This window comes from Mytilus galloprovincialis, chromosome 10 (genome assembly GCF_965363235.1).
Source record: "Mytilus galloprovincialis chromosome 10, xbMytGall1.hap1.1, whole genome shotgun sequence".
NCBI lineage: Eukaryota > Metazoa > Mollusca > Bivalvia > Mytilida > Mytilidae > Mytilus > Mytilus galloprovincialis.
The window spans coordinates 89,004,230-89,016,405 of record NC_134847.1 but is presented as its reverse complement, the minus strand read 5'-3'; the positions used below and the strand labels follow the sequence as shown (position 1 = coordinate 89,016,405).

Below are 12,176 nucleotides of genomic sequence, written 5' to 3'. Positions count from 1 at the left end.
AATTGATGTTATAAGTTGTTACCATTTGAATATGTCGTATTAGCGTGTTCGAAAAGTAGTTCATTAGTTTCCCTATGTGGTCGAACCTAAAACTTTGCATTTGCTGTTTCTTCGCCAAGCTTGCGACATTCCAAAGTAGGATGGATAAAAGACTGGGCAAATCAACAGGCGATGGTGAAATGACCCTTATTTCACTTTTTGTCAGTTTCATCTACCCTTAAAGTTTAATCTAAAAATATGTATAGTTTAATAATCCTAACCAAATTTGATGCATGACGTAAGTTCAACATGGATTATGTATGGTAAACATGGAATTCAATTTCATGACACTTCACCACTATAATCAATGCAATAGTAAAACAATACATAAGAACGTACCCTGAGTAAGATTCATGTTTGGATAGGTATCAGTTTTTAGAAACGTTTGATAATCAATTTAATCATGCTGAACCCACACTTGCTTCATAGAAATCTTAACAGAAATGATTATGAATCCTGAAACGTCGCATCCGGTTTAAACCAAAAAAGCGTCGACAACAATTTCCATTGAATTTGATAGTCGTAGGATTTAACCCTTCATTTCACTGCAGAAGGAAATGTATAGTGATAGCGTATAGCTTGCAATTGGGTGCTTAATCTTATCACATTTAATGAGTGTCAACAACACAAACAAAGATTCACAACTGTATAGCTCATTTTTCGAATAAAAATTCGTTTGTCTTAATTACATATATTATGATCTCTTCTAATTTCAGACAAATTCAAAAGGTAATATAACATTATTTCTAATGGGGAAATGATTTTTGATTATAAAATGTTTTTGAACAGAGTAATATGGCTAAAAATTCGAAGTCCAAGGAAAATTCAAAACTGAAAGTCCCCTTTCAAATGGCAAAATACACAGCACAGACACATAACACGTTTTGAATAAATGTAATGTATGTAGTTCTTTCTTTATCTTAACCGTCAGCGAATGATAAGGTTCAAAATAAGAAATTTATTAGGTGTGGTATTTCTGATGACGATTGAGTATTACCTGACATTTTCGGCGACATTCTTCTGATATAAATAATTATGACCACAACCACTACCACTATCCCAATTACGGATGAGCATATGGCAATTATCACAGTCACGCTGTTTCCCAAAGAATCTGGTGATGCGGTGGCTTCTGTGATGATGATAGATTTATTTTGTTCTAAAACATATCATAAAACAGCCTAAATTTTATTTCTGGATGATATTCAAACGTCTAAAAAATTAAAATCACTATATACATGTAACATGATTATATGTCTCATATAATTTAATAGTGTGAGAGCTTGTCTCAAAACGAAATTCAGTGTATACAGACTTGTGTAAGGTTAGTAAAGGTTATTTTATTCTGTTGTAGAAAGATCTTTCGCAATTGGAATTGTTGGTATTGGTACTTAGGTCGATGCTTCTTCAACAAATTAAAACATAACTGGTTTTTAATCTTTAGAAATGGTTTTGGAGATTTATGAATACCAAACACTTTTGTTTTCTTTTAAAGATTGCTTTGTCTATATATAACATGATACACATTTGATACAAGGTTAAACATAACTATCATATTGCTGGTCAATACCTTTATTTTGGCATTTGGCGAGTCATGCCTTCCTTGACTGTTCATGGCGTTAAACATGTTCAAAAGCTAAATCCCTGTATCTGTATTCAATAATAGTTGTTTAGGGGCCAGCTGAAGGACGCCTCCGGGTGCGGGAATTTGTCGCTGCATTGATTGATTGATTGATTGTTGGTTGCTTAACGTCCAGTGGCAAATATGGCATGCATGTTCAGGACGAGAACAAGTTAACAATAAATACAATATGTAGGTCTTGTCATAATAGGTCATTCGGGATGACGGTCGGGGAAATTTGGACTGCCAATGGAAAATGAAGGTATATAGGGACAGAAATTTTGCCTTTTTGCAGGCCACTTACGGACCCCTCAAAAGAGTTGTTGCAAGGGTTCTTAACATGCAAAGAGCGTGGCACTCATACGAGGCATCGGATTTAACGTCCCCATTTTGACCGGACGTGACTGCGAACTTGATACATCCCGCACAGCAAAACGGACGCCTCACTTCAGCAAGCGTTTTACTGCCGGTCGGGAGAAGACAAAGTGACCATATTTCGTTTTCCTAGTAACCCTTTGGGGCTCGCTGCATTGAAGACTTGTTGATGACCTTCTGCTGTTGTATGTTCTATTGTCGGGTTGTTGTCTCTTTGACACATTCCCCATTTCCATTCTCAATTTTAATATTTATATCGTCTCCAGTTTGTTGTTATGTTCTACCTTTAATACGTATTCAGTTTGACGATAAATATTCACTTCTGTGCTCATACTGTGACAAAAAATTCATTATTTTTGTAAAAATAAAATAGATTTGTTCTTCGTTTGTTACCTGCGTGCTTTGTTTCATAAACCGTTTTTTTTTTCTCAGGTAAGAGTTGTCGTTTTGACAATTGCCCTCCATATTTATTTAATATTGTATTTACATTGTGTCGAAGATGAAACGAGTATACTTTTAAATTGTTTTTGTTGGAATGTCTTTTTGATCGGGTTGTTTTATGTAATGTATTAGTTTTTATTCTGTAGTGTATCACCACTTCGGTTTTATCATGTATATCTATTGAATAGTCATGTTACAACATTTACTGTTTGCAAAAGTATAAATTGTTTTAAATAATAAGGATGTTCTTATCCCAGGCAGAAAACCCTAGCCATATTGGTCACAACTTTTGGAACTTTTATTCCTCGCTGCTCTTCTTTGTACTTATTGTGGTTTTCAAACTTTTTTCATCTGAGCGTCACTGGTAAGTCGAGATCTTGTGTGGACGAAACGCACGTCTGGCGTATTAAATTTTAAACCTGGTACCTTTTGTTAGCTATTATTATTGTGTTTCTCTGTCCTATATTTTCTCCCATTTATTTGTATTGCAGTCCTGTCATGTAATGTTGTCATTTAAATTTTATATTCAACATTGCCATTTAAAGTGGGACATTGGCATGCCACAAAACCCACCATTTTATCTTAAAATTTCCTGTACCAAGTCAGGAAAATGGCCATTGTTATTTTATAGTTCGTTTCTGTGTGTTATATATTTTAATGTTGTGTTTCTGTTGTTTCGTAGTTCTCTTATATTTGATGCGTGTCCCTCAGTTTTAGTTTGTTACACGGATTTTTTTTTCAAATCAATTTATGAAGTTCGAACAGCGGTAAACTACTGTTGCCTATATTAAGCAATTTCAATTGATATTCTATAAGTTGTCTTTTTTTTATGTTGCAGTGTTAAATTCCTATATCAGAATACGGTGAAGACAATTGGATTATAGTGACCGGGTAGCATGTAGCATACACATCAGAGATTACATACTAGATGTGTTGAGGAAATATAAAACAAATCTCCAATGTCCACCAGTTGGCCTCTCGGGTTATTTTTTGTATGGTAAATTGGTGAATAGTTATAAATAAAATGAACGGAATTGCAAGGCTAAAAAAGGATGTATAGACACATACATGTAAGATGAAGACAAACTGTCAATGTAATAGCAAAAAAAGTATAATAACAAAAATAATGAATAGGGATTTTTTTATAAACTGGAAAGTTCCCAAACAAATGACAAAACTGAAAGCAGAAACACATCCAACGAATGGACAACAAGTGTCATATTTATGACTTGGAAAAAACAAAAGACGAAAAACGACGAAAACACAAACAACAAACTAAAAAACAACATCATAAAGACAGAAAAAACAACTCTATCAAAACGGGGGGGGGGGGAATCTTTTATGCTCCAAACGTTCAAGTAGATCCGGCACATTTAAAACCATATACTGTTTATATTTTCGACTAGTTAAAGACACCTGCTACTATATCAAAATGATGACTGCTGTAACAGACATTGTTGTCAAAAAAAAATGGAATTGATACGTCATTATGAATGATAAGATAAGTTAGCTAGCTAGCTACAAAACCAGGTTTTATCAAACATTTTCTGTTCGAAGTCAGGCATATATCAGTTGTTTTCCATTCATTCAATGTGTTTGAGCTTTTTATTCTGCTATTTGATGAAAAATTTTCCGATTTGAATTTTCTAAGGATTTCGGTATTTTTGTTATTTTACTTTTTAAAGAGTAATGCTTGATTTTTTTCTTTTTCGTTAGAATCTATGTATAAACTTTTTCCCATATGAAATAAGGGAACAAGTTCAGTAAATAAATGCTTGTACTAAATATTACCTTGTTCAATAACAAACAACTGGTTCACCTCTCCAAAACTGTTCAGAATCACACATTTATAAAGTCCATACTCAGCTTTATGTACAGTTAAGTTGCTTATGAAACCTTCTTCGTTTACCAAAACACGATGTTGAATGATTTGTACAATAGAATATGTTGTTGTTTGTAGAAATTGTGTTCCTAATACAACTGGTTCATCATTAAAGTACCACTTTGGATCCATTGGAAATGGTTTTGAGAAGAACGTGACAGAAAAAACCGTATCGCTATCATCGACTGAAATGGAGTGTAATATGACAAAAGGTGGTCCTGAAAAAAAAAACGAATGTGCAAGGTTGTTTTGTTTTCATTTTGGAACAAAACTAATGCATGTTTTTTGTTCTACATTTCAAAATATATGTAAAAAACAATACATGAACTTTGTTTGAATGGGTTATATTTTGTTTACATTTTCATATATAAATTTCATCCAAAAACGTCTTTCTAAGTCAATTTCTTTTTCATTGGTGAAAGAAAACGGGGGAAAGACTTATATCCGTTTTTTTCTTTTGCATAATACGTGTTAAATATTCTGTATTAAAAAAAAACACAGAATAATGATATTTGAATTAATAGGAAAAACAGTATTTAAAGAAATTTTACGATCGCCATCATGAGCTGATTGGCCATTATGACAAAAGTGTGTCAGAAATCATATCTGATATTCTTCCTCAGTCATAATAACCTTCCATCTTTACCGAACTGAACAAAGAAATAACACGACGGGTGCCGTATACGGTGCAGAAAATGCTTACTCTTCCGGAGCACCTGAATAATTACTCTCTTCTTTTCACATATTAAGCACTCTATTTAAAATCGAACAAACTGAAGGGTGGTTCAATAATCTTTTCTGCATATGTTCTAGTTCATATGTTGCTGTTCAGGCAGTGATCAGTTTAGTTCCAAAACTTAGTAAATGAAATCAATGAACTGACAACTGCAATTGTTGATAGTATTCTTTAGTCGTGTGGTTCTTTAAAATTTATTTAACGTTAAGATTGCACTTTGTACATTTTTGAAAATTAAAAAAAAAAGAATAATATTAGTTTGGTAACAAGTTTGATTCAATTGTGTGTATAAGTTTTAACCAAGAAAGACGCAAACAATTACATCTGACCAAGTCCTAAATGTATCAGCAAATTGTTCTAGAATGAAAAATAAAATCGATTGTATGAGAATCAGAAAAACGGACACCAACACATAAATATATCTAAAAAATATTTGCGTGAAACAAGTAACAAGAATTGGCGATTGTTAAAACAATATTTACCGCTTACGGACAATGTTGTAGACTTTTCCATGAGTGTCTGACCGAGTATATCTGTTTTCCATCTACAAGTGTAATCACCGGTGTCTTGACTATTGCAGAATGGTATAGTCAGAATGTTTGAGTTGTTGATATGCTTGCCTTCCAGTGACCGAATAGTTTTTCCAGCGTTCGAGTGAATCCAGGAGACTGGAGTGGCGCCGACTAATTTTAAAGTACAGTTTAACTCAATGCTATGTGAAGTGTCACAATAGGTCCGTCTTTCCAAATCTAAAGTTGCTGATAAAAAATAAAAAAAAAAAACAAACATGTTATATCGTTTATACCTTTCTATAGTTCTACAAATTAATACAACCTAGAACACACCTGCGAAATCGCGAAATCGCGGGCATTAAGATCATGGCTTAAAATACATGTTTGAAATATAGGAAAAGTATTAAAAGTATCTTACACATGAACTGATTTCATTATAACTTTGAAATTTTTACGAGTTCAAAACATTGGATGTTAATATTACGAATGTCAAATAATAACTATTTGAAGTAACATGAACTAATATTTTTAGGAGGCGGGTTGCTTTGTTACCATGATTTCTGTTACGTTGTACAGAAAACAGAACAATCGATATGTTAACCTTTCAATTTCAGTAAATCGAAACAGATTACACTAATGAAATCAGAGTATTATGTGATAAGTGCAAAGGCGATTGGAATATGAATACATTTGTTTTCATTTTCATATGGGTTTGGATAAAATTCCGATAAACCGACAAGGTCAAAATGTTCAACAACTGTATGACAAGGTCATTGATATTTTTAAAATATTTCAAAATGAAATCAGGGACATAATTACCATAAATAAAATTAGAGAAAAAAAAATAAGAGAATCATACTTAAAACTTTAGAATATTTCGAATTTCTATAATTGCTAAGCAAATTCAAGCTGTGACCTAGTTAGTTCACGACTGCACATGAAATGTGTCCGGTCAGGTGATATGCATCAAATGAAATTCGCTATTCTACTCTTTTTTTGTCATGTTTATATATAATTTATCATATCTATTATAGCTACACTGAATTAATATTGTTATTAATTTACACAATACAACGCTTTGATACTGCATTCATGTATCGTTAATTATACCACGTGCACTTTCGATCTTTTTTTTATCTTTGGTTTGATCGCAAAAAATACCATTTACTGAAAAAAAATTATGTTGTTTATACAATGTCTGAAAAAACAATTGTCTTACCTAATCATTTAAGACCCCTATTCACAATTACACGGAGTAAACTAACAAAACATTTCGAAATTCTACTGTCGGCTGATAAGTCATACTGTCAGTATCAAGGATCATCATCAATTTCACGGTTCAGTGAAGCTTCAATAAATAAATTATATACAGTTTGGGTTAAGAAACGTACCGTATTCCGGTAGGAAATTGTATTCTGTAGAACTGATACTATGTATGTAATATAATACAACTAACTTTATAGATATACTTATTGAATATTTTCCCCTAAATATGCAATGACTAATTTAAGGGATACTTAATTGAAGCTGTAGATTGAGTAAATTGTTAACAGCAAAAGTGCAATAAAACTTTGATTAATTTAAAAAAAAAACAAAAAAAAAAACAACCCCAACTGTATAGCTTGCATGAAACATTTAAAAGAAATGATAATATATCGGTCAGAGGGGTCCCTAGAATACGGATTTGTATCAGGGACCGTATGAATGGTTGATACCGGTTCCTGCAGCTCAGGTACACAATAAATTGTATGTTATAAAGTAAGGAGTTTTAAAAGTGTAATGTGGAAGTTCAGCAACATTCTGTGTTATTTTAAACAGTACTAGACTGATGTCTTTTCTATGACTTAAAAGTCCGTATGACGGAAACAATATCCGGACGCCGTTTTTCCTATCAAAATAACCCAAACGGAATATTCATGAAGGTGTTATTATTCAGGACAGCATGACAAATGCGAGTTAGATGGTACATATATGACACAGAGGCATTACGATAACTGTATTGTTAAAGAAAAAAAAAACGACGCACAAAATGAGGTCATATATTATAAATAGATTTGTTATTACCGACTTTGTATAACATGCAATTATTGTACATTTGTAAATACAATATATTTTCATTTGATTTATTGTCAGTTGTTCAGTCATAATCTGTTGTCAGGTATCACGATGGTCGAATAGTGATGCAGTACTTGACATTACACGTCCCAAGCGGTGTCATCACCGACCCCCTCCTATTACAGTATATTTACTTGTTAGTGTTAATATGTCTTTTGATTGAGTTGAGTCATTTCACTTGATATTTTAAAGTGCGTCGTTCTGTGTTGTGATGTTATACTATTGTTTTAGATAAGGGTAAACATTGATACCTAATAGAACGTTATTTCCTAAGTCAGGAACCTTATATTCAGTGATTGTCGTTTGTCGGTGAGGTTCTTGGCTTTTTCTCGTTTGTATTTTGTTTAATAGAGTATACCGTTGGTTTTACCGTTTGAATAGTTTTACACTAGTCATTCTTGTGGCCCTTTATAGCTTGCTGTTCGGTGTGAGCTTAGGAGCCATGTTTTAGACGGTACCTTGATCATCAATGGTTTACTTTTACAAATAGTGACTAGGATGGAGATTTGTCTCATTGGCACGCAAACCACGTCTTCTTATATCTATGAATACTAGAAAATACCTGCGAAATATACTATGTTTCATAATTTAATTTATGTGTGAGGCGATATTCAGGTCTTAATTCTTTTTGAAGCGTGTCACAGACGAAATACCACCACTCAATATGACACCCAAAATAATTTTCCTTCCAACATAAACTATTCGAGCGTCAAGGGAATGTGCATCACAAAGTGTTTCAGTGAAAGGTCAATCCGCATCTGATTTCAGGTGTTTGAATGCTCAGAACCTACCCCATATATGAGTGGGATGAACATTGTATGGATTGATTTATGAATAGGGGTCACATTACAGCCGTACGTCTGTACCAATTTTTAACCGAAAACCGAAGTTAATCCCCATCATTTAGGGGTTCGTGTTGTTTATTCTTTAGTTTTCTATGATGTGTCGTGTGTGCTCTTGTTTGTTTGTCCTTTTCATTTTTAGCTATGGCGTTGTCAGTTTGTTTTAGATTTATGAGTTTGACTGTCCCTTTGGTATCTTTCATCCCTCTTTTAGGGTGTTCTTTTTCCTGAGCACATAGTAATACTTGTAGACAAAGCGGAAATGATGACGGAACGTACATTTTTGATAATTTACCAAAAAATATTTCGCATCATACTTTGCTCTGCAGAACAATATTTGTTTCACTCCCTAACATTGAATCCTGGCTGCGCATCTGATTTTAGTTGTTTCTGTGCTCAAAACTACCCCCATTTATGACTAAGCTGAACATAATCATGCATTTATATATAAAAGAGGGTGGTTCACATTCCAGCTGCACTTTTGTTCCGATTTTTAATTATTTTTTTTTAATTTTAATTTTTATTGAAAGCTGTACATTTGTTAGTAATGAAAACATCGAATATCGGTACCTTATCCCGGCCTCGTTAATGTTAGAAATAGATAATGCAAATATATATGTGTTAGTATTTGTTAGTTCATTTTACAAAAAAATATATCAGCTGTAGTTACAATATAATACCGCATTTTTCATTTGCATTAGAAAATAACATAATAAAAGTTCAAAAATAAGGACCACAAATAAATGTATTCATCATATTATAATCATTGTTTTAACAAACATACTGATATTCTAAGTTTTTATAGTTTTTTTAAGAATGGAAATTTTGAGGAAAAATAAGTTAAATAAAATTTAAAATAATAAAAAAAGAAAAAAATAACATTGTTCCCATTTTTAATCGAAAAATGAAGTTAACCCCTGTGACGAACTTCATTATGTGATTTTTATCTTTTTTTAATTATTTGCTTATTGTTCATAAATTGTAATTCATGAAGGGCAACTCACTATCTTATTTTCATGGTTTATAAAGGTATGTATAAATTGCACCCTGATTGGCACCGCACTCATTGATTTACGCGCCAGGTAAAAATCATGTGACAAGTAGCACATGGTTTTTCATACAGGTAAAGTAGTGAGGCAGAGCACACCTATGTTTTGATGTGAACAGACGTTTTGTCTGCTGCAGTTCACTTATATTTGGTGATACCTCAGAATTGTCAATTCAGGACATGGAGATTCACAGGACAGTATAATGAATAAGCTCAGGGAAGAACATTTATTTATATTTTTGAAGGTGTTATCATTTAGTTGTCATTTTAAAATATCAAACAGACCCGGAAATTTAATTTGGGGTTCAATTTTTTGTTCAGGGGTTGGTCCATGCAGTTTTAATGCTCAGTTTTGGAGTGGCAACGTTTAAATGGGCAGAAAACGTACGTCCCATTTATTGACACAGATCTTCCCAAATACAAGTCGTTAGGTTTAGTTAAACGTATCATACAACGGCCAATATATATATGTTATGTGGCAGAAATTACGTATTTGCGTTTATAGAAGCTGTGGTTTATCCACCGGAAATTGGTGTTAGTTTTACCGGAAGTCCGTGTTTGATTTAACGGAAGTGGCATCAATATAGAAGCTATACAATTAGTGAAATATATTTTATAAGTGAATATATAGTGAGCCATACATCTTATTGATGTTACAAGCTTAAGTGTATACAAGTCAATATTAAATAGTGAAAAGTTTAATAAAGTAAAAGTTTAGAATAATTCAATCTGAAAGTATTAGATGTTCGTTCCAAGCGACGTCCTAGATCTTGACCGCAAACAGAGTGTATGATAGCAGATGTGATGAGACATTTTTCTGATTAGTTTTAATTTATACTTACTAACATTTCAGTTGTTTATTTGGTTTATTTGTATTCATTTGCATGTTACAATTATGTTTAGTTTTGTTTGATTTTGTTTATTTTTGTTTTAGTAAAATATTATTTTTTTCTTGTGATTCTATGAATGTTGGCCAACTGACAATCCGATTATCCTACGTCTTTACAACCCCAACCTTTTCATGTTAAATTGATGCGGTTTCCCGGAAGGAAAAGCTCATGACGTTTAAAATTATGTTGCTGAGAGCGTCAAGGCAATGTGTATCACAAAGTGGTACAGTGAAAAGTCAATATTTACCATATTTGCTACGAAATAAAATTTAATATCCCGGCAGACTTGCAATTTGCAATGACGGAAATAATGACGGCATGTAAATTTCAAAGTCGAACGTCGTGACAGACGGTCAATTCGAACAAGCTTTTTTCGGATTTTAACCCGCAAATACTCCCCAAAGTATCTTGAAATGAACACATGATAAACTACACTAATCAATACTCCTTTATGGTATAATACAATATTCGTGGTTTTTAAGTGAAGAAGAAAACGCGACAGCAATTTTTACGAATATATACCGGATTCGGGGGTTCCAAATAATCGGGTTTTTATCGCTACCATGGAATGTAGATATGTTTGATACCTGTTTCTGTAGCTCTTGTACCAACAACATTGAAATCGAGCTTATGTAACTGAAAACATATACTTCTGCTAAATTATTTCGGGTTGAAAAATGCAATACAAATCTCTATGCGTAGTCTTTTAATGTTTTAAAATTTTAAAAGAGACAAATATTCATCCCTTTTGTAATTGATTGTTAAAAAATCAACAAACTCATCGTATATTATCAAGTTACAATTTAAGGGTTGTTTTCAGGAAGAGAAGAGGCACGAACATTGAGGTAGTCTCGTGTAATAGTTAAGATACATATCAGTATTCCAAAATAAGGAATACATACGCATACTTGATCACATTATGTTTACAACATACATTTTTTCTAATATTTCTTAATATTGACTAGGTTAATATTGATTTTCTTAAAGACTTTTTAGTTTAGCTTACAATTAAGTATTGATGTAATTGCTTTGTTTTCCTTAAAGGAATACCGGTGGTCACCTTTATTGAAATGAGATTGTGTTGCTTAATCTGTAGATTATACCGTGCAGGGATTTATTAAATGAAAATAACCGGGCGATGTTTCATTAATAAATGAGTAGGAAAATATCGAAGTCATTTCCTATCGTATATTTTTTTATTCACATTAAATGAAAATATTTCCAATTTGCATAAGGACAGTCTGTTCGAATATGTGTGTGATAAGGATGATTGCCGTTTTAATTATTATTACTTAACCCATTTCACTGACGTCAGTCTATTGTTCTTACAGTCGATTATTTTTCAAGAATCCACTGACCACTATGTTAACTTGAGATAACTTATATCATAACTTTAAACGTTTAACTTACGATATGTCATCCTTTCAAAAACGAATGATTAATGAAAGGTTCGAACTCGCGCGGAATTTCGACAGTAAAGTCTGTAGTCTATGCATACTACCACAACACCACGAGTGCTGATTTAAATTATTATTTAAATATCACTCTTTTTGCTTATATCTGTCAATCAATTATGTATGTCAATAAACTGTATTTCTGTCTTTGAGTTATCTAATAAAATATATAAACACTATAAAATCAAGGAATTGTATAGATTATTTATTAGTACAATTCC

General features: G+C 32.5%; 3 protein-coding genes across 4 annotated transcripts in view; 1 reads left to right on the top strand and 2 right to left on the bottom strand.

The window, feature by feature from the left end:
- Positions 1-12,176, bottom strand: part of LOC143048715 (titin-like) — a 226,161-nt gene that overhangs the window by 4,310 nt on the left and 209,675 nt on the right. The window contains exon 1 of one of the 2 annotated variants that reach the window (XM_076222556.1): positions 4,268-4,571. The exons of the other annotated variant lie outside the window; for it this stretch is intronic. Coding sequence (XP_076078671.1) covers positions 4,268-4,490 — 223 coding nt within the window. The 5' untranslated portion in view covers positions 4,491-4,571. Of the gene's footprint in view, positions 1-4,267; positions 4,572-12,176 lie in introns of those variants that run through there. 2 annotated transcript variants of the gene reach the window in all.
- LOC143048714 (MAM and LDL-receptor class A domain-containing protein 1-like) overlaps positions 1-12,176 on the top strand; it is a 180,227-nt gene that overhangs the window by 152,267 nt on the left and 15,784 nt on the right. The window lies entirely within an intron of this gene.
- The window catches only part of LOC143048814 (uncharacterized), a 43,473-nt gene continuing 36,354 nt past the window's right edge, over positions 5,058-12,176 (bottom strand). The window contains exons 10-11 of the mRNA XM_076222682.1: positions 5,577-5,852; positions 5,058-5,074 (exon numbers count right to left, since the gene is read on the bottom strand). Of these exons, the coding sequence (XP_076078797.1) occupies positions 5,058-5,074; positions 5,577-5,852 (293 nt within the window). The remainder of the gene's footprint in view (positions 5,075-5,576; positions 5,853-12,176) is intronic.